Below are 24,922 nucleotides of genomic sequence, written 5' to 3'. Positions count from 1 at the left end.
GGCCTGTGGACGGGCTTGGCCCTGAGGGTGGCTGAGCCACAGCAGCCCCTGCAGGAGGCCTCCTGGGTGCCCTGGGCCCACTGGGGCGTCCCTGCACAGCGGGACTCCCAGGCTACCCAGGGCCTGCCCTGGCCAGGAGCGACGCTGGGCCGGGGCTGTGGGACAGGGGCATTCACCACCCGCCAGGGCCACACTGGGAGCCGCGCACGCACCTCCGTGTCCTCTGCAGAATCAGGATGATGCCCCAGTGGGGTCTGTCTCCCATGCTGGCTGTGTGCCCGTGCCCGGGGCAGGGCCTGTCACAGGTGCACAGTGGAGAGCCGTGCGGACTCCACGCACGCCCTTCATGAGGTGGGAGGCTGAGGCAGGCGCGCGGGAAACTGCCCGGTCATCCGGGGCCAGGGGCCTCCGAGAAGCCCACAGGACGGGCGGAGGCCGGGGCCACTCCGTCAGCAGCGCTCCCTCCGGCCCTGCGCAGGGTGGGGGCGGCCAGCTGTGCTACTCCAGACCTCCCGGAATCTGCGCCTCCCAGTCAGACGCCCAAGGCCACAGCCCCTGTGGGCCGAACCCCGGAGACCACTTTCCACGGGCACCAGGGGATCGGGGCCAGTGCGGGGGGCTCAGTGCGGGGGGAGCCCCACAGGGCTGCAGGCGGGCGTCTCCTCGGGGGCAGGAGGGATGGTACTGAAACCCTGGCGCTCCTGGTGGCACCTCAGGTCACATGGGCACCTCCTCACGCTCAGGCACACACATGCACACACACGACCACAACTACACGTGCAAGCACACACACATGCAATCTACAACATGCAGGCACGCGCGGACACACGCACAATCACACGGCGCAGCCCACATTTCCCACACCTGGACACACGTGTGCACAGCACATACCGCAGGCCCCACAGCCCACACCACCAACATGGTGTGCGCCCTCCACACCCAGCACCCCCACAGACCTCACCCACGCCCGAGACGTGCGCACAGCCTCCCAGCAGAGCCGGTGACCGGGACATTTCCTCCCAGCCCGCCAGCGTGGACCTGGGCTCGCAGACTGCCCCTGGGGCCTCGGGTCTGCCCGGCTCTCACCTGCGCCTCACTCGTTAGCTAATGAACTAGCCAAAGCCAGGCACTCTGCCAAGAAGGGAGGCCAGGGCTCACGGCTGGAGGCTGAGGCCACGTCTGGTGACAGCCTTCTTATTTTGCTGTGTGGGGTAAACTCGGGGCTCCTCCACTGCGCCACACCCAGCCTTTTACTCTTTATCTTAAGACAGGTCTCACCAAGTTGCCCAGGCTGGCCTTGAACTCGTGGTCCTCCTGCATCAGCCTCCTGGGCCCTGGGATACAGGTGGCCACTGTGCCTGGCTTGGAGGTGGCCTGTTGCTGGCAGAGTCCCAAGGTGGCACAGGGCACCACAGGGTGAGGACAGGTCTCTTTTTATAAATCCACCAGAATTCAGGGGCCTCACCCTGCTGGCCTGAGTGGCCCCGACCCTCCCAAAGGCCACCTCTGAAGACCACAGCTGGATCGAGTCCAGCTTAGTCCCTCCCCGTGGGGTTGAAGCCCAGCCCAGGAGGCCCCATATCCAGCCCACGGCACCCGTTTTACAGCTGGGGAAACTGAGGCCCCAGGCCGGGCACGTCTGCCTGGGCAGTGCCTAGGGAGCCTTGAGTGGTGCCAAGTACCGGGCACTCCTCCCCCGAGACCAGAGATTAACTGGCCTGTGGGCTTGTCCACAGGTGGCCCTGGGGATGGTCCTGGGTGCTTCTAGGTCCTGGGTGCTCCTAGTGCTCCTAGGGTGGTCCTGGGGGGTCCTGGGGGTCCTAGGGGGCCCTGGGGGGTCCTGGGGGGTCCTAGGGTGGTCCTGGGGAGTCCTAGGGGGCCCTGGGGGGTCCTAGGGGGCCCTGGGGGGTCCTAGGGGGTCCTAAGGTGGTCCTGGGAGGTCCTAGGGTGGTCCTAGGGTGGTCGTGGGTGATCCTAGAGTGGTCCTGGGGGGTCCTAGGGTGGTCCTGGGGGGTCCTAAGGTGGTCCTGGGGGGCCCTGGGGGGTCCTAGGGTGGTCTTGGGGGGTCCTAGGGGGTCCTAAGGTGGTCCTGGGTGGTCCTAGGGTGGTCCTGAGGGGTCCTAGGTTGGTTGTGGGTGGTCCTAGGGTGGTCCTGGGGTGGTCTTCGGGGGTCCTAGGGTGGCCTTGGGTCTGGGCCCCCCTGGCAAGGGTGTGAGAGGGCCCAGGGGAAAAGCCTGAATTAAAATCAGACTTTGGGGAGGGTGGGGGGCCCCTCCCTGTCACTCAGTTCTGGAGCCCAAGGCCACCAGGTCCCCAGAGAAGCGCATGGTCCAGGTGTGAGCTGACAATGTCCTTGAGAGGGGCCAGATGGCTGCCAGGTGGCGCCTCCTGTGCTGCCAGACGCTCGGGGGCAGCCTGGGGCTGAGTCAGGACCAAGGGCTCCCTGCCTGGAAGGTGACTTTGGAGCCTGGTCACTTGACGTGACAGCACTAGAAGCCAGAAAGAGGGCCCTGTCTAGAATGAGGGTCCTTGACAAGCTGCGCCCCAGGAGGCCACCTGTTCAGAGCAGGGACACTGCAGAGAGGGAGCAGTGTGTGCACTGTGTCTGGCACATCATCTGGGGAGGGGACAGTGGGTACATGCTGTGGGGAGCAGCCTCAGCTCGTTTGTCCAGGATCCCTGAGCCCCACTGTGTGGCTCTGGGGCCTGGGCCTGCCTCTCTGAGCGGCTATTCACTTCCCTGAGGAGGAGGGGAGGAAGGCCTGCTTGGTCACAGGGCTGACACGGGAGTGGTGGGGCCTCCTTCCTCCTCCTCTGCCCACAGGGCCTCCTGTGGAGGCCGCTCCTCAGGCCTTGCTCCCCGGCTAGCTCCTGGCCCCTAACCTACCTCTGCCCGTCGCCCCCACATCTCTCCATCCCCCAGGCCCGTTCCTGTCCCCCCAGCACAGGCCAGAAACTTCCCAGCAGCCCACGGGACTCAGACGTGGCCTCCCCGCTGCACTGGTCACCTGCCCCTGGTTCAGGTCCCTGCTGGGGCCGTTCCATTTGGGCAGACGCTTGTCCTGACCCATTCAGAGGACTTGGGAACCATCTGGATGTCCCAGACCAGAGGGAGGAGGGTGCTGCCAGGGGTCTGGCCGGGGGCAGCCTGCTCTGGGCATGGGCAGGCACCAGGTGCAGGCTGCAGAGGGCCACGTGCCCAGCTCACCATCCAGCATGGCAGGAGGCTCCCCGGCTGAGGCCGTGCAGAGGGACCTGGGGCTGCCCATCCCAGCCGTGGTGCAGGGGCTGTGCCTGTGTCCCCGCACTTCCCGTCTCCTAAGAGGCCCCCCCACCTGCGCAGGCCAGCCCAGGAGGCCATGCTGGACGCCCTGCGGCCTTTCTGTCCATGCCCACGGGGCCGTGCGGGTTTTCCAACTCGGGCTGCAACCTGTGAATGAGCAGGGGGGCTGGGAGTGCTGCCTGGGCCCAGGACGCTGGACAGCCTGCTGATACCTGAGAACGTTCCAGGGCAGGAGGTCCAGGGCACAGAGGACACACGAGCCAGGGGACAGGGCTGCTGTCCTCCAGGCCTGGGGTCTTGGAGGTCTCTTCTGGGTCAGCCCAGTGGCCAGGTCCCGGGAGCTCCAGCTGCTGTCCCCTCCCCTGATCTGTCCTGGGCTGGCTCTGCTCTAGGCCGGCTGCGAGAGTGGGCCTGGGAGGAAACGGGTGGCGGCGGGCGGTGGATGACTTGGGAGCTGTTCTGGGCAGGCCCCTGGGGAGCGTGGGCAGGCACAGCGGAGGTGACAGATGGAGGACATGTATTAAGGGTGAGTCAAAGGTACAGAGGGTTTTCTCAGAGGCCCCAGTGAGAAGGCGGCCCGAGGCCAGAGCCGCAGTGGTGTGCTAGGCACAGTGCCCGGCTGAGACAGAGTGCAGAGTGAGCACCGGCCACTGGGTGGTGTCTCTGCCTGGTGCCCACGGCAGCCTGGGCCCAGCCCAGCCAGGCCGCAGCCTCCAGGGCCCCCTTGCCTTCTTGCTCTACCCGGGGGCAGCCTGGGGGACCCCGACCCCAGCTTCCCACCTGCACAACGGGCAACCTAGGTCCTTTCCGCATGGGCAAGGCCGGACGGAGGCTGAGCTGAGCTTTCTCTTCTCCCGCGGCTCCTTCTGCCGTCCACTGCCCGGAAGCCCTGGCAGTGTTTTCTGGGCGCAGGGTTCCCTGGACATGGTCTGGACTCCAACCGCAGACCAGGGGTTCGGCAGGGTGGGACCCTTGACCCCAACCTGCCCCAGACCCTCCTTCCTGGCCAGCCCCACCTCCCTCTTCCGAGGTACCAAGCCCCTGCCCGCTACCTGCTCCTGCCCCACGGAGAACCAGGAACCAGACACTCCCCTCCGGGGGCCTCACTCAACCCGAGGGCCACCTCCTCCAGGGAGCCCTCAGTCTGCCCCGAGCTGCAAGAGCACTTCCCTGGCCACCCATCCCTGTCAGCGGGGCCCAGGGGCTGGCACAGAGGAGTCCTCAGTGCTCAGGAAGTCAGGGTCCTGGGGGCAGCAAGAGCAAGAGGGGCCCTTTGTTCTGCTGCAGTAAAGGAGAAAAGAGGAGTCGGTGCTCCTGCCAAGCCCCCAGGGCCATCGCTGGGCAAGACCGTGTGTGGCTCCCAGCAGGGCCTGGAGGTGACCACGCATGTGGTGGGAGGAAGGCCGATATCCGTCCAGTGACCCTGCAGATGGGCAAAGGGAGAGGCCCAGAGGTCAGCCCCCAAACCTGCCCCCCGGGGGCCACCGGAGCAGGGGCGCTGAGGTGCTGCCCACAGCCCGGGTCCAGTGCACGTTGCAGCAGGCCCCAGCCTCCTCCCGGCGAGTGAGGGCAGCGTCCACGGCGGCCCCGACACGTATTAAAGTTTAATGAGCGCTAATGGCTTTGGCCTGCTTTTGCAAGCGCCAGGCCCCGTTTACGAACATTTAATTTCTCAGGCCTTGACCTCCCTCCTCCACCCGCAGCCCAGCCCCGGCCCCCGCAGGTGGGTCCCTAACCACCTGGCAGCCTGCAGAGCGTTCTGGGGGACACACAGCCCCAGGGCCAGTGGCCAGCAGCAACAGCGGGTCCCCCGACACAAAAGGTGGCCTCTCATCAGTTCCTGTCCACAGTGACCCTGGCTCCCAGGTGGACCCGAGGGTCGTGTGGGCACTGGGAGGCCAGGCGAGGTCCCACCACACTAGGCCCCACACCCTGCTCCTGCCCCTGCTTGGCCCGCGCGACCAGATGGTGGCCAAGCCCCTGCTGCCCCCTGGCGGCAGAATGCCACCTGCCTGCTTCAGGGGGTGGAGGGAGCCCCAGGCTGGGGGTGCAGGGGTGGCGTCTCAGCACAGAGACGGCAGATTCCACACCAAAACCCTGAAAGGACCAGAGCCTGGACCTGGCTGCTGTCCCTGAACGTGTTTGTGGACCGTGAGCCACACGGTGGCCTGGGGGACAGTGCTCTAGACGGTTCCAGACTGTCCCAGGCCAGAACGGGCAGCTCTTCACAAAACTAGGTTAACGAACACCCTCCCACGGCGCTGGCTGGGCCTCCACCTGAGGTGGAGTCAGAGTGAGGCATTAGTTAGGCACCTGCTGTATGGCAGGAGACGTACTAGTCGGAGCAGCACTGACCGCAGCTACATGGGCTCCTGACTGTCACCAGCCACCCAGGCTCCTCCAGGCCAGCGGGAGCCACCCCGAGTCAGCTGCCTGCAGCGGCAGCCTCACAGGCCCCCCTCTGAGCTGCCCCCCTGACCAGCCTCGTCAGAGCCCAAGGTGGCAGGGAGGGGAGGGGACAGCAGCCCAGCCTCACCAGGACGCACTGCCTCGGACACCCTGCACTCTGCCTGGGTGGGGGCTGTCCTCCGGCGTCCACGGCCTCCGGCCTCAGGCCTGGCCTGGGACAGCCCTGCTGGATGGCTGCAGAGCCACGTGCCGGGCAGCACAGCCTTCTGAAGACACAGGTCACACCCGTAGGACCAGCACGGCCAGAGCTGGGCACAGCCCACGGCAGTGTGAGTCCCTAACGTGAGCCAAGTACCTGTTGCCCTCTGAAGCTGACCTTAGCCGGGTGTCCTGCTGTGGCTTCTCTCGGGGTGGCACTCGCAGGCACCCCGGGAGCCAGCCTGCCCCCCCCCGCCCGCCCGCTGCTCTTATTATTTCTGCTGTCTTCCCTGGGTTCAAGGGTCAAGTGCAAGACTATTTCCAGGGAGGGGCTCCTGGGCTGTGAGGGGGTCTGGGAGTGAGCCTGGGAAGGGAGGGAGGCCCACAGGACCCCAGGGGGCAGGGACCCGCGGACAGGAGGACAGGCTGTGCCTCTGCTGACACCGTTCCTCAGGCCACAGCTGCGCCAGTGTCCCTCAGCCAGAGTGGGGCACAGCAGGCGGCCAGCTCGCACCCGGGTTCCCGGGGCCGCGGGGTTCCGGGGACCATCAGCAGAAGGACACAGAGCCAGGCAGGGGAGAGGCTGGCAGGGCCCAGCTCTGCCACTGCCCGGGGGCAGGGGCAGCAGGCTGGATGCGTCCCCTCTCCTGCCACCCGCAGCCCAGGGTGGGGCTTGTTGGACACAGGCCTTCGCAGATGTCATCAGGCTAGGGCTGGGGTCAGAGTGTCCTCGCACGAGGGTCTGGGCAGACACAGGGGAGGCCACGGCAGACGGAGGCAGGACCTGAGCCGCGGAGCCCAGGCGCCCTCCTCTAGGCCTGCAGGTGGGGCCGCCCGCATGCCGACCTCAGGCTCCCAGGAGACATGTCTCTGTCCCCTCTGCTCACTTGGTCACCACAGAGACTGCCCCTGAGCCTCGGCTTCCTGGACAGAAACGAGGGAGGGAGGCCCTCTCCGCAGGAGGCGGTGCTGAAGGCTGGGAGGGACCCGGGCCACCACAGAGCGGCAGGCGTGGGGCCCAGCTGACAGCGTCAACGTCCACCCGGCCCGCCAGGGAGGCTGGCGCCTCGTCCTGTCAACCCCGGGCGCCGGCGGCCAAGGAGGCCCTGTAATAAAGTGGCTGCGATGGACTCCCGGAGGGCCTGTCCCCTCTGCCCAGCCCAGCCAGGCCTGTCATTCTGCCAGGTCCACATCTCCAAAGTGCAGACACAGGACATGATGTCCTAACACAGCCCAGCAACCTCTGCCGCCGGGCGCTGGCCGTCAAGACCGCCAGGCAGCTGTCTCAGCTCCCCAGGTGTCTCCCCAGGTGGCCGGAGGGGACAGGCCAGGTGGGGGTGCTGGCCTCGGACCTCACCCCACTTAAGAAGCCCGACCAGTCAACCAAAGGTGAGGGTGAAGTGGAGCCCAGGTCTCCCTGGTTCCCAAGTTCCCTCCGGGTCACGGGCCACAGCTGACCCCAACCTGTCACCCTGTCCACAGCGGGAGGCGGAGGTGGACTTGCTGGCCCACCCAGGTGGGGTGCCCCCGCCCCAGGAGAGAAGCTGCACCTGACCTGCGCCAGGAAGCACAGGACCAGGGCCACCTCTCACTGGCCCCGGGAATGGTGTCACCTGCCTGTGACAGTGGAGCCCTGACTGTGGCCTCACGAGCTGCAGGCAGCCTGTATTTACTGAGCACCTACTGTATGCCAGCCACCGCCCCAGGTTCTGGGGACACAGAGGTAAGCGTGGGAAGGGGCACCTCCCGGCCCGTCTGAGGTGGTCTCGCGGGGCCCGAGCTCGGCTGTGGGGACTCGGGGGTCCCCCCCGGCTGCAGCAGGCCTCGGTGTCCCCCGGGGGAAGCAGCAGAGAGCTGGTTCCCAGGGCCGATGAGAGCGCCGTCCACGAGGGCCAGGCCGGCCTCCCGCCGCGGCTCAGCTGGGAGAGCACGAGACCCTCCTGTGTCGGGGTGGCCAGGACAGCGGGGGACCAGCAGCCTGTGCGAGGAGGAAGGGAAGCAGAGCCCCGAATGGCCAGGTCTGCAGCCCGCTGGCCACCTAGACGTGGGGACCCGCTCAGCCAGGGAGCTCCTGAGGGAGGCCGGTGCCCCCAGGCTGTCTTGGTCCTCTCCCAGCACCCAGCCGGAGCCTCAGGGCCTGGAGGGCCATTTTGGTCAGCAAGGGTCACTCGTGGCTCGGGTTATCTAGGGACAGCTATCTGGGGACAGATCTCTACTTGCTGGAGTTGAGACACCGGTGCCCTTTAACCCACCCCGACCCAGGGCCACCTCCTTCTACTCCCCCTGCACCAGTGGTCAGAACCGGGCCGTCCCCAGGCCGCAGCCCATCCAAACCCGTCTCCTCCCCTCCCCCCACCTGCCCACACCTGGACGTCCACCGCCCTCCTTCCCTCACCCCCTTCCGGCCTCGGTTACTGAGCGACTACCGCGAGCCAGGCCCCTCCCTCACTCTGGGGACACACCCTGAACAGGACAGTGGGATGAGGCTCCCCGGGCTGTGGCCCTGGCTCAGGGACAGAAATTAGAAAAGAGTAGGAGAAAGTCAACCCACAAGATGGTTTGGGGCAGGCGACGTCCAGTCCAGGAAGAAAATAAATCAGGGCCACTCAAGAGGGAGGGGGTCCGTGGGGGAGGGCAATAGGTGCCAAGGCCCCAGGGCAGGGGCTCACGAGAGGGACGCAGCAGCCAGCGAGGGAGGCCGGTGAAGGAGGGAGGCCCGGCACCGTGACAGAGGGGTGGTCTCCGGGAGACGGGGACTCTGGGACCCCGTGGGCCTGGAGGCCGAGCCCCCGGCGCTGGGGAGCTCCCGCCCTCTGCAGGCCAATGCCCGCCACCCACCGCCCACCTGCAGGACACGACCTGGTGAGCACCTGGACGCAGAGTCATGGAGAGACCAGTTCCCGGGCAGCTCGGGGCCGTCCGTGCCCCGTGTCCTCATGGGGTTCCAAGCCCCGGGGTCAGGTACTCACGGGAGCAGGCCGCAGCTCCTCCGAGGTCCACCCAGCAGGGGCCTGCAGCCAGGACAGCCCAGAGGCCTGCGAGGTGCCACCCGAGCCCCTTCTCCCCAGCTCCCGGGGGGTGAAGGCCACTGGGAACCCGCAGGGGGTTCTGAGGGCAGCGGGCCGGCTCCTTCCCCCGGCGGGGAGCACGCTCAGCCCCACGTCACCATTGTACAGACGGACACACGGGGGCCCAGGGAGGGGGAGCACCCCCAGGTGTCACCCAGCCAACACCTGGGATGGGAGCCACCCAGAAGAGCAGGGGACGAGGACGGCACTGAGGACAGAAGGCACGGGTGCTGCCCTGAGCGGCGCTGGGTCCTAGAGCAGCCTTCACCTGGTGCAGTGCCTGGGGAAGCCGGCCAGAGAGGGTGCAGGGCCGCCGTGCGGGAGCGAACGGGATGGGGGTGGACCTGGCGGTGGGACCCTGTTCCGCTGCACGGGGGCCCGGGGCAGCCCTGCATGGCCAGGGCATGGGGGCCATCTGCGTCCCCCACATGGGGAGCAGGCCTCTGAAGGCGTCCCTCAACCCTGACCACGGGCCACTGTCACTGGCTTCGGGAGCCAGGCCGGTACACAGGGTGACGCCTGCTGTGGGTGCCCTCCCCCAGCTGGGCCCTAAAGGTCCCTCACCAGGTCCAGGGCCGCCCGTCTGCGGCTGCAGCCTCCTGCCCAGAGTCCCCCCCCCCTCCGGTTCCCAGGGCCCGCGCCTGGCCCCGCTGTCCGCAAGGAGTGATCTACGACCCCATTACCGCGGGGCCTCGGGAGGCGGCAGGATGGATCGCGGGCTCCGCGGGCGCCAGAGGAGAGCCTGCGGGTGAAAAATGGGCCATCGGCCTCGCGGGGCCGCGGCCATCCGTCAGCCACAGGCCGACTGAGTGGCACCTGGGGGCGGACACCTCGGCCTCCAGCTCAGCCCGGTTCCAGTGAGACCTCTGGCCTCGCCCAGGGCCCAGAAGCAGCCATCTGCCAGGGGTGGTGGCCCTGACTGGGTCCCCCTCTGGACATCTGTCCCCTGTGAATGGTGACTCTGGTGGTGGGGCCATGTGCTCAGCGCTGAGGGTGCCAGGGGCACTGTGGCCCAGAGGGGGCCCTGCCCGCATGTGCGCCTCTCTCCCTGCCCCAGCCTCCTGCCCCAGCTGAGCCACTGAGGCAGCAGGTCGTCCTGGAGCCGCACCCAGGCCTGTGTCTGGGCCGGAGTGGCGCAGAGGGCCCCGTGTCCCACAGGAGGGGCAGCACAGGACGCAGGGCGGGTGACAGGGCGGCAGGACTTTCACTATGGGACACCGTTCCAAGCCCCCCACCTCCGCTTGCCAGAGAGCCCCCAGGGAACAGCAGGGTGCACGCTTGCCCGGGGCCACCGTGGGACAGGCCCCTGTCCCTCTGTTCCCCCAACCTGACCCGGCAGGCCTGGCTGATGGCCTGCGGAGCTCACCCACGTCCTGCAGGGGAGGCGTCCGGCATCCAGGGCGCTCAGCCACAGCCCCTGTGGGCTGACGTCCTGTGCAGGTCCAGGCTTGTCAAGAAGGACAAGGAGCAGCAGGGCAGAGGAGGAGCCACTGTGCTAACAGGTCACTCACGTGGCCTGGTGCCGGGCAGCGGTCAGGGCCCCTGAGCTGCCTGGGGGCTTGGGTGGGTGCTATCGGCATCGTCTTATAGGTGTGGAAACGAGAGCTCAGAGAGGTTGAGAGGCGGCTTGAAGTCACACAGCCAGTCAGCAGTGGAGTCAGGAGGAAGCCAAGCACTGCCCCTGTGTGTGCAGGACACGGCTCCGGCCACCCTCGCCACCCTCACCACCACGAAGCCCAGGCTCAGCAGCAGAGGCCCAGAGGGGGTCCCTGAGCCCCAAGTTGGGAGCCTGGCCTGCCTTGCGTCCAGGGTGGCACGACCCCCACCGAGTGTGTCCCAGCTATGGGGGTGGGGCTGCTGGGGCCCCTACCTGAGGGCCAGGGGAGGACGCTCCTGAGGCCGTCGCCGCCGGACAGCCGTGCTGAGGTAGAAAGGGGGGACATCACCAAGATCCGAGTCAAAGCTGGGGTAGGTGCGAGCCCACAGGGGACAGCCCAGGGTTAGTGACAGCGGCTTCTGGGCCAAGGACACAACACTGTGGACCCCATGTGACTATCCCAGAGACCGGTGGTCCACTCTGAACCCCCCGCTCTACCAGTAAGAGGTGTGGGTTCCCAGGATGACTCCTGGCACCCAGCCGGGGCCGGGCACCCCGAGGGCCCTCTCGGCCTCTGCTCCTCTGCAACTAGAGGGAAACAGGAAGTGTCCGTTGTGGCTGCTTCTGAGGAAACCTGAGGTTGGCCAGACGAGCCTGGGGAGTAGCAGTGTCAGACACAGAGCCGTGTGTGTGAGAGAGAGAGAAAGAGAACTGTGTGTGAGTACTGTGCAGGCAGTACTGTGCGCAGGACTATGTGCATGTGGTAGTACTATGCGTGCATGCACAGTACTGCGTGATGGGGTAGTAGTGTGCTCATGTGCATGGGGACTATGCGTATACATGAGTCCTGCTTGAGTGTGACAAAGAGAGTGTGCGGGTGACACTGTGTGTGTGTTCATGGGCCGTGGGGTGTTGGGGGCCCTCTGTATCAGGGCTGGGAGCTGGGGGCCTGTGCAGGCCCAGGAGCGTGAGGTGCTGTGTTCAGGGCTCCAGACGCCCCGCGAGGTCGCAGGTGGGGAGAGCCGGGGCTCTCGTCCCACGGCTCCGAGTGCGCGCCCACTCGGCTCTGCCTTCCCGCCTGGCCCGGCCCCGTGCGGTGAGGCCCCCCGTGCGGTGAGGCCCTGTCACTAACCCTGGCCACCCCCCCATCCGCAGTCCCAGGCAGGTGCCCTGCTCTCCAGGCCACTGCCTTCTGGGGAGGCCAGGGCCAGCTGTTTACCCTGGGTCCCTCCCGGTGGCTGCAGCGACCCCAGGGCACAATCCTGAGCCCTGCAGGGGGTCTCTGCCTGTCGCTCAGAACTTGTGACCAGAGCCTCAGGTCTGAGGAGCAGATAGCAGACCTTGTCCCCAAGGGCCTGGTGACTGCAGAGCTGTCCCCGCCCCCACCATGGTCAGGGTCAGGGCTGAAGGACTAGGTCATCAGATCAGGCTGCTGTGGAGAGGGACAGGGAGGGACACCAGGCAGGAAGTCCAGCTGCTGGAGGCCGCCGGTGCCCAGCCAGGCCCTGCGCCGTGGGCCAGGAGCTGAGCGGCTTGCTGGGAGGTGCCCGGCCAGGGCCCGGGACCTCCGGATGGACGCAGAGCAGCACCAGCCACGACAGGCAGCCAGCTGTGCAGACCCACAGGGGACCCGAGAGCCCCCCACTGCCCCGACCACCTCTCCTGGGCAGCCTCCCGCAGGCCGACACCCCGGCCCTGACCCTGAGAAGCGGCCACGTCCCCAGGGTGAGCTGCCCTCCTTGGGGCACCATGTTAAACCAACCGGCGGCCGGTGTGTCTGGCTGGAACCCTCGCGGTCCCTGCTGGGCTCAGGCTCCCTGTCGCCAGGGGGTGACAGTGCCCTGTCCTTGGGCTGTGGCAGTGTCTAAGTGGCACTTGGGAGGGCTACACCTTGGTTATTAAGTACACAGTGTGACCAGGTTCCCCGGCAGGTGTGTGCCAAGAGGCCTGGGGACAGGTGTCCAGGTCACACTGCTCCTGTGGTGTGTGCCCACCTCCAGCCGCTGGGCAAGACGCGGCTCAGCCACAGTGAGCCCCAGCCAGCCCGGGGGAGCATGGTGTCCACCCCGGCAGCCCCATGGACCCCGAGCAGGTCACACGATTCCACGGTGGCCATGTCCAGAGCGGCCTGTCCCCAGCCAGCGAGCAGGACAGCGGCTCCAGGGCCTGGGGAGGGGCAGTGACAGTTCTGGGCAGGCTCCTTGACCTGGAAGGGACCGCACAGCCCAGGGAGGGTCTGACGCGCTGCGGGCCTCACGGCCTCCCGCAAATCGCGCCTCGATGTCAAGACACCAGGGGACCCTGCACAGGGACTCCCACAGCCAGCCGCGGGCTCCCCCCCCCCCGGAAACCCACGGTCCCGTGACACAGGGACAGGGAGAAGACCGTCCCCCTCGCCCCAGGAGGGCTGGCTGTGCGGCGGGTGACGATCAGGGCTGACACCCCCCCCAGTGACCATTAACTGGACCTGATTAGTCCAGGGCCACCACACACGAAGCCAACCTGCTGACCTCGTGTCGGTCAGACCGCAGATCGCTGCCGCCTGGCGCAGAGCAGACGCCTGAGTCAGGACACCAGCCCTGACCACGGCTGGCCACGGAGGGGGTGGCCCCCAGAGAGCAGAGGCCCGCAGAGAGCAGAGGCCCCCAGAGAGCAGAGGCCCCCAGAGAGCAGAGGCCCCCAGAGAGCAGAGGTCTGGGGGTCCTGCCACCTCACCTTGCCCCACCCCCCTCGACCTTGACCCATTCCTCACCCCAGATGGTGGTGGTCTAGGAGCTCGGAGGGACAGCCGTGTCCCTGCAGATGAGGCGTAGAGCCCCCTCATGTCCCTCTTTCCCCAGGAGACCTTGGCCACCCTCCTTCACGGCTTGCACTCTGAGTCACAGCGATGTGCCACCTCCCCCCGGAAGCCTCCTGGGCTGCGCCATGGTGCGAGGGTGTGGGATGGACGAGGATGGTCCCTGAGGACGAGACCCCCGCCCCTGACCGCCACTGCCACTCAGGGCCATGGGGACGGGACTGTCCATATTGGGATCTCCTGGCCAGCCTTGACCTCATGACGACCCGCCCCCTGGAAAGGGCAGTGCTTCCCGTTCGGGGGCCATGCACCTGGTGACCTGGACTTGGAAAAGAAGCCTGTGCCCGCCACACCCTCAGCACCGCACCCCTGGAGCCTCTGAGCCAGCCTCTGTGTGAGGCCGCCTGGCGTGGACCTGGGAGGCCAGGGGCGGGCAGAGGGCCAGCCGCCAAAGCCACTGTCCCCAGCTGATCCCCTCGCGCCAAGCCAGGGTGGCCACAGAGCAGAGAGGCCTCTGGGGCACACGCACGGACACACGGACAAACACACACACGGACACACCGAGGCACACACTCACGAGAACACTTGCTGACACCGAAACCACACCCAGGCACGGCACGGGACACGGACGCTCCCAGCCGTGGACGGACGCACACCTCGGCTGCACGCGCTTCTCCCCGGGGGACCCGCACAGGTGTGAAGACGCGGGACACAGGCACACGGCCCCAGGGACGGGCTAGCCCTGATCTGGAACTGCCCCGCGGGGTGGGGGTCCCAGGCTGCCTGGAGGAGAGCGGGGGGCGCACCCCTCGCTCTGTCCACCGACCGCCCCTTCACTCTGGAAGGCGACAGGCTGACACCAGGACGGAGCAGGCGGGTCAGCCCACGGTTGCAGGGGCACCAGCGCTCACCTCGCCCTCCCAGAGCCCACTTCACAGATGGGGACCGGAGGTGCCAGAGGCCACTCTCCCACCCACCCCTGGCCTCTGTTCTGTCTGACGGGAAGGGACACCCCGGGCCACAGGCTCCTGAGAAGACAGGCCACGCACTGCTGGACGGCCCGGGTCGGCCCACGGCCCAGATCACAGCATGTCCAGGCCCCGGGGAGAGGCCCTGCCCAGCAGGTCCAGGGGCTGAGGGGTGGCCCTGGGCTGCTCGGGGGGCCCTGGAGATGCTCCCACAGGACACAGGGAGACTAGGCTCCGGGGAAGGAGGGACGCTGCCAGGGCAGGGTGACAGGAGGTACCACTGTCATCGCCATCAGGTTCCCCGATCTTGGGGTCTCCCCCCAGGAGCCTCCCCTCTGCCCTGCACGGGTCCAGATGTCCAGTCAGACGCCACCTCCTCCGGGGGGCCCTCCTTCCTGCTTCCTGCTGCTCTGCCCCTGAGTCCATCTCAGCCAATGAGATGGGCCGCGCAGCCTGGGCTGGACTTAGCCGGGCAGAGGGACCCCTGCACTGAGGGTGCCCCTGGCTGTTTCCTGGGACACGCTGTTGAGAGACTGGGGGAGGGCGGGTCCCTGTCTGGACCTGGGGTGGACCTGGTGACCAGGGTGGCGGCCAAGGCCATGGGTGTCCCATCCTGCCGCCTCCTGGGCAAAGGCCAGACTGCACCCTGAGCCTCCCGGGATCAGCCCTGGGACCAAAGGTCCCAGCCCCAGACGACTTCAAAGCTTGTATTCGCTCAACAGAAGTTTGCTGAGGGCCTACTATGTGCACGGTGCCAGGCACTAAGGGGATAAAGGGCACGGTGAGCACAGCCTGAGCCGAGGAGGGGTGGCGAGTGGGCGCAGCTGCCCCAGGGCCTTGGCACTTGCTCCTGCCTCCCGGAGCCCCTCCAGCAAAGCCCCATGGCCGCCCTCAGAGCCACGCCGGCCTCCCCCTCCTGCCCTGCCGGCCCTTCTCTGTGGCCCATTTCCCTGCTCCTGTGCCACGCCCCGGGCCACAGTAGGTGCTCAATGAACACTGTGAACAGTGCACACGAGACGCAGCCTGGAGGCCAGGTGGACGAGCAGATGGGCCACTACAGCCTGGGGGGGACGTGTGCAGACGGTTTTCAGACGGGGCCTGCTCCAAGCTGGTGGCCGCGAGTGAGAGCTGGTGCGGCCACAGCAGGTCACAGCCATGCTCCTCCGCACTCACATGCCATGGGGCCAACCTGATGACCCCGGTCACCTGGCGTGGACTGCTCAGCTGGGTCAGGGCGTGCAGGGCGTAGGTGGTAGAGGCCACAGCCAGGGTATCCTGGGCCCGCAGGATACCCCAGATGGTCACTGCTGTGACTCTGCCAATCCTAACTTTCCACCCAAACGTTCATCACCAGCTTAGGTGGGAGGAGGTGCAGGTCAGGGTGACCAGACCCCTGGGGTGGCGCTGCAGGTGTCGGGCTGCTCCTGTCCCAGGCCACCGTGGACCCTGCTGACGTCAGGGCTCGGGCCTTGTTCTCCCCACTGCCCAAATGAAGTGCTCGTTTCATGAAAGTGGACCCAGTAGCAGGCAGACAGCCGTGGCCACACAGCTGACCAGGAGGGTGACCCTGGAGGGGCAGGAGCGACTGAGCGGGAGGGTCTCTGCCCCTCCTGCGTCCCTGGTGCACACCACGACTGCTCCTGCCCCGGCGTGCGAGCCGCGCTCCCAGGGCTACGAGGTGGTCCCAGGAGGGCCAGGCAGGAGACTGCCCGGAGCCAAGGCGGTGACGCAGCTCGAGGGGCTGGGGCAGCTCCGCTGGGCACTGGGCAGAGGCTCCCCGGGCGCCTGGTGTCCAGCTATGGCCTGCAGGACTCCTCAAGGCCCAGCCAAGCTCCTGGGCACCGTCCTGCCTTCCTGGCGATGGGGTCCTGACAGACAGACGGCAGCCTGACCTCGACGGTGCCTGGGGATACCGGGTCGGCTTCTGACCCCAGAGCCCCGAGAGAACCGGTGCGTGTCATGTGGCACCACCAAGCTCGTGACGCTCTGTCCCCACAGCCACAGGACGGGGCAGGCCCTCTCCTGAGCAGCCCCGCGGGGTGAAGAGCCAGGACCGGGAGGGCCCTCAGGCTGCCCAGCGGCGGAAGAGGAGGGTGCAGGGCCTCCCCCGCCCACCCCCGCCCAGTCAGGGGCAGCCCTCTCGGGGTGGCCGGCCCAGGGCTGCTGGCAGCCGGAGCCCGTGGGAGAGCGAAGGCCCGGCCTGCGGAGCCACCCAGCTGGCAGGACACACTCGGACGTCTCTTCTCTGGCCGCCAACGCCCTCCCGGCTCTGCTGAGTCCCCTCCAGGAGCACCCGCTGGCCACAGCTACCCTGGGGGTGCGGGGAAGAGCCCACCCTCCGCAGAGCCTGCAGGGCAGAGGCCAGTTCCGTTTGGCTGGCACTGCCGCCTGACCCCGCCTGGCCCAGGGGAAGGGAGGAGCTCGGGATCACATGCCCCAAGCCGCCCGGCCCTCTGCCCCTCCAAGCTCTCCAGGGGCTCTGCAGCTCAACTTCTGTTCCTAACAACCATCTGACCACTCCAGATGCTGGGCCCAGCTCCAGCAGGACATCAAGGGCTCGCGGGGCACAATCCCAGGGCCACCACTCTGGAGCAAAGGCCACTCCATGGGCATACGAAAGGCACATCTGCTGGAAGAATGGTGCACACTGGGGTTGAGCAGTGCGCGGCCTGTACGAGCCTGCACGCCTGAGCCTGCGACACGCCTGAGCCTGCGACACGCCTGATCCTGGGACAGGACTTTACTCCACCGAGGCTAGCGGTCAGGAAGAGCTGACCTGAGAGAAGGCCTCTAGCACCCTCCACCCCGGGGGGCATCGGATCAGCCAAGGCTCAGGCTGCGCCCGTCAGAGGGACCGTGGTCCTGGGGTCCCCGGGACCTCCACAGGACAGCAGAGGCCTCCCAAATGCCGGCCCCAGAGCCCACGCTGCCCAGGCAGGGAGGGCCGGCCCCACCCTGGACACAGGGACAACCCCCTTTGACCACCGTGTCCAAGTCGGAGGAGCCCTGGGGTCCGGGGGTCTCAGTGGGCAGAATCCAGAGGTCCCCAGACTTGCTGCTGCCATCTCCCTGGGGCAGCTGCCTCTGGGGACACGAGGTGCCGCTGGCCAGGCGTGTCCCTGGGCCAGGGTCCTAGCCATGGCCTGGCACAGGGCTCCCAGGATGCCTGTCCTTGCTCCCCTGGTGAGCAGCTGTCCCCATGTACAAGACGTCTGTGGGGAACCTGGGTCAAACGAACAGCATGTGGTGGGCGTACCCTGACCTGATGGCCACCGTCCAAGAGGGGCCCTGCCAGGCCAGTAGCTGGCAGGACCACTGTTGCCAGGGCCAGCGACAGACAGAATCAGTGTCCCTGGCCCCCAGACCTGAGCAGGGGAGAGACAGGGACGTGCCCACTGTGTGCGGCCGTCCCACCTGCGGGTGTGTGCACCTGGAGTCCTGGCACCCACGCGTGTGTGTGGGTGTGTGTATGTGTGTGTGTGTGTGTGTAGGGGTCTGTGACTGTCTCCACACCCACATGTCCCCGTGCAACGTGAGGGACTCTGTGTGCACGTCCCTGTGCATGCCGTGTTGGAGACCGTGTTCCTGTCCTATGTGCCTGAGCATGTGTCACGCCCGCCCCGTGTGCCTGGGTGGGGGTGCGAGTTGCACGTGTGCCTGACTTCTGGGCACGTGCCCGTGCATGCGTGTGGGGCTGTGCAGGCTGTGGCATGTCGTCTCTGTGTATTTCCGTGTGCTCGTCTGTGTGCTGGTGCGTGTGTGTCGTGTGTGTATGCCCCGGGTGTGCACCCGTGCCAGTGTCCCCTCCCCGTGTCTGGACCTGCTTGTCCCTGCACCGCCCCCTCCCAGCTAGCTGTGCACAGCTGGCCCTGGAGGCTGTGTCTACTGCCCCCGGAGGGGAGGTGGCAGGTGTGTGATAAGCCATTAGTCACTGTCACGTTTCCCAGCAGCCGTGGCCGCCCCTGGCAGGGCCTGGCTGGGGGACATTCTTGGCAGCTCTCGGCTGGGAAGCTGCCCCCAGGCTGGGCGCAGGCTGATGAGGAGCAGCTGGCAGATGGGGGCAAGTGCCCCTGGCCCACCCCGCTGGCCCCCACACGCCACAGGGCAGGGGGCTCCTGGCCAGCTGTTCCCCTGCTGGCCCGGCCTCCTGGGGGCCCCTGAAGGGACACACAAGCCCGACCCCACAGCCTCTGCACCCCCTCGGCACCCAGACCCCCTGGACACCTCCTGCAGGCTCCAGGAGGAGGCAGCTGGCCCTGGACCCGGGGTCGACGGGTCCTCCCCTGCAGCCTCTGGTGGCCCCGGCACAGCGGCCCTGGCCCAGCGGGGCCCCCCACTGGAAGGGAAGCCTCTCCCTGCACTTCTGAGTGGACTCCTTAAAGCCAGGGAGCCCTGCAGGTCCCTCCAGAAGGCAGCCCGAGGCTGGGCCAGCAGGGAGGACCCATGGGCACAGGGACCAGGCCCAGCCCACTCACTGCTGTGTGGGGGTGGGCTGCTGTCTCCCTGATGTGACATGGTGGGTGCCACACACAGCCAAGCCACGCTGGTCACAGAGGCCACCCACCCACGGCCCGCACCTCGCAGAGGGAAACAGAGGCTTGGAGACGGCACAGCCCTCGGCCAGTAGCCACAGCTCCCCTCTGGAGCCCACCTGGGACCGCCTGGAGGGTGCCTTGAGGGACCTCCCTGGGCAGGAGGGAGATGGAGGGCAGACTTCCCGGTCCCCGAGCCCAGCCCTGGCTGGAGAGGCCCGTTCCAGAGGACCCTGGCCTGCTGTGACAGGCAGCCCTGGGGGGTGGCAGCCCACCTGCACCTCTGCCCGCGTCTTCCTCTGCAAAGCTGGGCGTGGACTCACTGGGCTCCGGGGCCAGCACTGAGCTGGGCCCTGGGAGAGCAGCAGTCACAGGCCAAGCAGCGTCCGCCCTCACGGGGGTCCCCTCACCTGTCCACCCTGCTCTGGGAGCCGGGACCAGGGACCCTCAGCTCACGGACCTCGACTGGGCAGCGGAGCAGGAAGCTCATTGTCCACAGCCCCGAGCATGTTGAGTGGGTAGGGCTGGCTCCCCGTGGGAACTGCCATCCAGGTCACCTGAGCTGCCCTATGCCCCGTCCCCTCCTGCCCATGTCTGGCAGTCCCTCAGGGGCTCCAAGGCCAAGAGCCCCAGGTCAGCCAGGTCCATCCCTGGCCCGAGCCCTGTCCCTTCCCTCACAGCGTCATCTCAGGGGAGAGGAGGTTGTGTTGGGGTTGTCCCGAGATGGACACCAAGATCAAGCCAGGGCCCGAGGGGGACCAGCCGGCACCCCCAGCCCCGCCAGCCACGCCCCCACCTGCCTGTGCGTCACCTGCTGGGCTCTTGGTCCCATCTCCTCAGCTCGCTGGGCCTCGGGCCACGGCCCTCTCAGTGCTGGCGCAGGGAGGCCTAGGCTGGGTCTCGAGCCTCTGGTCCTCCCAGGGGACAGCGCTGGGCCAGGACACACCCAGGTCTCCTGCAGTCGCTGCCACCAGGCCCTCGGGACGGTCTCACTGACCGATGCAGGGCCTACAGCCTCAGGGAGGCCGGGAGGACGTGGTGTCCAGGGGAGCTGACACTGCCCACCTGCTCCCCAGCCCACTGCCACGCGGGCGGTAGGCACCACAGGTCCCGGGGGAGCGCAGCCACCAAGGCCAATACTGGCGTCTGCGAGCAGGCGGGCGGGAGATGGGCCGGGCAGCGGTCAGCGGCAACCCCAGCGCCCAGGCTGCTCCTGCGGCCAGCCACGCGGACCCCATGCCCCAGGACACAAGCTCGTTCACAACCAACTCAGAAGGGAGCCCACAGCTCAGGGACGTCGAGAGGACATTCACAAAAGCGGACGGCACCAGGTACAGGGCAGCAGCGGCCACAGACTGAGGCCGGGCACCACCCGCACATGAAGCCCAAGGACCAGGGCTTTTGACTAAACGCCAAAGACACGAAGACAGGAACAGGCCACGCAGGGAGGCCGTGTCCAGGGACACAGAGGACGCTAGTGGAGCAGGGCTAGTGGCCTCCGGCTCCCAGCCTGCAGGACAGCTCTGTCCAGAACCCAGAGAAATGAGACGAGCCGGCGCCTACCTGTGCCCGTGAGGTCTGGTCTGTCCCCGTCCCGGCCACTCGGCGGGCCCTGTGCTGGCCTCAGCTCCTGGGTGGGCCTGGGGCCTCTGGGCAGGCTCTCCTCGGGGGGGCCCGGCCGCGGCTCCGGCTCGCGGGCAGGGGGGCGGACAGCTGCGGATGCCTCCAGAGATGCAGAGGTGACCTGTAAGGAAAGGAGGGGACAGGGTGAGCGCCCGCCGGACAGTCCACCTGGAGGTATGGAGGGAAGGGCCCCCGGCTGTGGCACCCTCCCCGTGGCCGGGCCTTCGTGGTCAGGGGCTTGGCTGCTCAGGCAGCCAGTGCAAGCATCTGCCAGCCCGGGACCCCAGGCTGGACACCGGGCCGCCCACGGGAAACGTTACCCCCAGCGGGCAGTGGCAGCCACACTGGAGAGCGCCTGGAGGGAGCCCGGGGGCGACCTCACTCAGCCCGTCCCCTGGGTGACAGGGACGGGCACGTTGCGTGCCTTCCCAGTGAGTGGCCAGGGCCCGTCTCAGCTACACCCTGAGAATCAGGGGGTGTCCCTTCTCCATGCCCTGGGGACTGGCTCCTCCAGACACCCCCCATCACTGGGCACATGGAGACTCTGGTCACAGGGGACAGGAGGGACACTGGACCTTCCAGGAGAACGGGGAGGGTAGCACCCGGCCTGTTCCACTTCCTGGTGGTGGCCAGCTTCAGGCCAGAGCTCACCTCACCTCTAACAGAGGCGCTAGGTGTTCCTAGGTCCCTGTGTCAAGGGGACAGGGGACACAGGGCATGGGGGTGCCCGGGGGACCAGGCAGCCTGCACCTTGGCACCTCTGTGGGACTGCAAAGATCAGCCCCGCACTGTGCCACGTGTAGCCCACGGGGACACAATCCACCTCGGGGACGCCCAGTCCACCTCGGGGCACCCAGAACTGGGCCCTGGGATCCGTGTCCTTGAGAAGAGAGATGCGGTGCCCAAGACTGCCAGGGCCTCCTGCCCATGGGTCTGTGTGGACCTCAGCAATGACTGCCCACTAGTGCGTCCAGCCGTGAGGACACCCCATCCTCACCAACACCCACAGAGGCCGCCTGTCTCCCCAGCCCCCACCCGTTGGATGCTGTTAAAAAGTGTGGTCACACACCCGCACCACGTTCACCAGCTTGACCTCGTTTTTGCCGTTCTGGGGGTTAAACCCGGGGCCAGTGCGCTGGGCCAGCGCTGGGTCAGCGCTCCTCCACTGAGCCACGGCCCAACCCCTCTTATTTTGAGACAAGGTTCTGCTAAGTTGCTGAGGCTGGCCTCAAACTTGTGATCCTCCTGCCTCAGCCTCCCCAGTCACTGGGACCCCAGGTGTGGCCACTGTGCCCAGCCAGGCAGAACATTTTCAAGTGCCCAGTTCATTCGCATATTTTACTGTCGTACTATCCCCCGTCCATCTCCAGAACTTTCTCCTGACCCCAGGAGTCTCTCCCCATTAAAGGATCCCACTCCTCCCCCACCTGTTATCACCCTCCCACGGTCACAGCCCTGTCTGTCCTCTTCACAGGTGGGGGAAACCGAGGCCGGGGGCAGTAGTCTGAGGCCAAACCCCGTCAGGGCAGGGGGTCAGGGAGCTTCAGAGCTGGGTGGTGGCTGGCTCTGCCGGGGTGGGGGGCAGCTGAGCGCTGCCAGGTTGGGCTGGGGGCCACTGAGCTGCGGGGCGGCGGGGGGTGGTGACCCTCCTCCTGCAGAGACAGCTTGGCTGCGGGAGGCAGCTTGATGCTGATCCCATGTTTTTTCAGGGATTAGTGCCATAAAACCCAAGTGCCTGAGCGGCCGCGGTCAGGACTCCTCGGCCAGCGGCCCCACGGCGCGAGACTATAAATCTACCGTTTGTTTCCTGGAAGCTTTGATTTATGGGATCCATATGGTGACTGCCCAGACCACAGCCCTGCAAATCTCCCCGCCGCGGGGCAGGCGGCCCGGGCAGGGCATCTGCGCTTGGGTCAGGGTGGGCCGCAGCGTGGCGGAGCCTGAGCCCCTACAGACGTGCCCCCCACGTCCCCCCGCAGAGACCTGGCTGCTTCCCGCCTGGCCCTGGGTCATCTCGGGGACTCCTGCCAGGGGAGCGCTAAAGGAAACCAGGCGCAGGCTGCCGCGTCCTGATGCATCCCAGGATGGCTGGACAGGCCAGCGGGGCTCCTGTTGCCGAGGAGCGTTGGGGGTCAGTCAGGAAACTCATGCAAGCCCCTGGGTGGTCTGGACCCTGCCTGTCCTGCTTTCCTCCTGAGCCGAGGGGCCAGGTCCTGCTGGGAGTGGGCAGCGGAGGGACCTTGTGGGACGGCAATGTCCCCTGAAGGAGCCCTGGTGGGAGTCGGCCAGCACAGTGTGGTCAGGAGCTGCCTGGTGCCCAGCTCAGCTCTAGGCCCAGCCGCCAATGGGAGAAAGAGCCCCTGAGCACCGTGTGCCAGGCACAGACCCACAGTCCACCCTCTGATGCTCCCTCGCCACTTAGTGTGCAGAGTGACCGCCACCTGGCTCAGCTGTCCGGGGCCTCAACAGTGAGGCAGAGGAGGGGCGTGGCTGTGGGCAGAGGGCAGCAGGTGGGGCAGAGCCCGGGGCAGCAGGGCAGAGCCCGGGGTGCGAGACTCTCGGGAGCAGGAGGCCGGGTGGGCATCCCCAGCAGCGGATCCACAAGGTCTTCAAGGGAGGTCGGGCTTGGAAGGGAGGAGGGCCAGGAGGGGGACAGGCCGGCTCAGGATGCCACGGGGCCGTCGTCCCACAGACACGGAGCCCAGCGTGCCACGGTGTCCTGTTGGTGCTGCCCGGGTGGGCAGGTGGGCCCTCCCTAGGGGCCCACAGACCAGTTTGAGGCCTGACCACCCAGAGGCAGCAGGGCGAGCCGTGGCCAGGGCAGGGCTCCACCCGGGGATGGCAGGTGTGCACCGAGGGCCGCCAGCCCTGTCGCGGGCCCAGTGAGTCCTGGCGCCGAGGGAGGAGGCAGCTGGTTCTCTCCTGGCTGAGCCCCCACGGAGGCTGTGGCCGGCTGGCGCCTTGGTCTGCAGCGGGGGAGACCCTGGGCAGAAGCCCCGCCCAGCAGCGTGACTGAGACCGCGGTTGGCATAGATGCCAGTACCCCACTCACCCAACCCCAGAGCTCCAACAGCACCTGGCCCTGCGGGTCCCTGGCAACTGTCCATTGTGCCCTGGGTTGACACAGGACGAGGCGCCAGTCCCTCCTCGGGCCAGCTCCACCCAGGACTCCGGAGGAACTCGGGGCAGTATCAACACACAGGCGTGGCCGCCGCCACGGGGCCGGGGAGGGGGAAGACGACGGTTCTCAGCGCGGACGCGAGCCAAGGCCAGAGCCCACACGCGGATGGCAGTCACGGTCCGCACTGAGGACAAGCAGCTCGTGGCCAGGGTCAGCCGAGGCCGGTCTCCACTTAAGGTTTGTTACGTGGGGCCAGCTGTGCTCGCCCCTCCCGGGGAGCCGGGAGACCGTGCCTTTCAGAGCTGCCTCGGGGCCCACGCAGGCCCGGCTTTGAGCGAGTGGCTGCCGAAATGCCACCAGGCTGCTTGGGCACCACGGGCACGTGTGGGTTCTCAGGCTCCTTGGGACAAAGGGGACCTCGGCCGCCCGCCGGCTGCCCGCCAGGACCTGTGCTGAGTGAGCAGGGAGAGCAGGGCGCCACAACCCGCCCGAGGGCACGCCGTGACTTCTGGGGACCAGGTTTTACCTAATTGAGTTGATCCCCTGCGAGGCCCTGAGCCTGGGAACCCGGGCTACATTTTAGTTTTATTGAGATGGAATCCTCACACTCTCCGATCCGTCCACTTCTTTTTCTGCAGTGCTGAGGGGTCAAGCCCAGGGCCCACTGGTCCATTTAAGTCGTGCACATCCAGAGTTGGGCCACCTCGTCTCGGTCACTTCAGCACATTCACCATGTCACAGCCAAGACCTCGTCCCTGAAAGTCACCCCACCCCCGCTCCCCAGCACCCCTGACCCCGCCTATCCTGTGGAGCGCCTGCTGGGGTCGGTGCAGGGACCTGGGACCAACTCACAGCCCTTCATGGGGACACTTTCGGTCAGCATCTTGGTCCAGGCCCATCCGTGCTGCGACACGCAGACCATGGATTAGAGACAGGCTTGTTTGAGGACCCGAGCAGCTGTAGGTCCAGGGGGACGGCAGACCAGGGGGACGGCAGGCCAGGGGGACCGCAGATCAGGGGGACCACAGACCAGGGGGACGGCAGACCAGGGGGACCGCAGACCAGGGGGACCACAGACCAGGGGGACGGCAGACCAGGGGGACCGCAGACCAGGGGGACCGCAGACCAGGGGGACGGCAGACCAGGGGGACCACAGACCAGGGGGACCGCAGACCAGGGGGACAGCAGACCAGGGGGACCGCAGACCAGGGGGACGGCAGACCAGGGGGACCGCAGGCCCAGGGGGACCGAAGACCAGGGGGACGGCAGACCAGGGGGACGGCAGACCAGGGGGACGGCAGGCCAGGGGGACGGCAGGCCAGGGGG

At 67.3% G+C, this 24,922-nt stretch overlaps 2 protein-coding genes across 5 annotated transcripts in view; both read right to left on the bottom strand.

Annotated features, from left to right (window-relative positions):
* Positions 1 to 24,922, bottom strand: part of GSE1 (Gse1 coiled-coil protein) — a 298,010-nt gene that overhangs the window by 182,866 nt on the left and 90,222 nt on the right. For all 4 annotated transcript variants that reach the window (XM_081273130.1, XM_081273128.1, XM_081273132.1 and 1 more), the window contains exon 2: positions 20,416 to 20,596. In XM_081273130.1, coding sequence (XP_081129256.1) covers positions 20,416 to 20,596 — 181 coding nt within the window. The remainder of the gene's footprint in view (positions 1 to 20,415; positions 20,597 to 24,922) is intronic.
* The window catches only part of COX4I1 (cytochrome c oxidase subunit 4I1), a 327,664-nt gene that overhangs the window by 279,061 nt on the left and 23,681 nt on the right, over positions 1 to 24,922 (bottom strand). The gene's annotated exons all lie outside the window — the stretch shown is intronic.

The sequence above is a fragment of the Spermophilus citellus genome, assembly GCF_964194105.1.
Source record: "Spermophilus citellus genome assembly, chromosome: 18".
Classification (NCBI taxonomy): Eukaryota; Metazoa; Chordata; class Mammalia; order Rodentia; family Sciuridae; genus Spermophilus; species Spermophilus citellus.
This window is presented reverse-complemented; position numbering and strand designations above follow the sequence as displayed.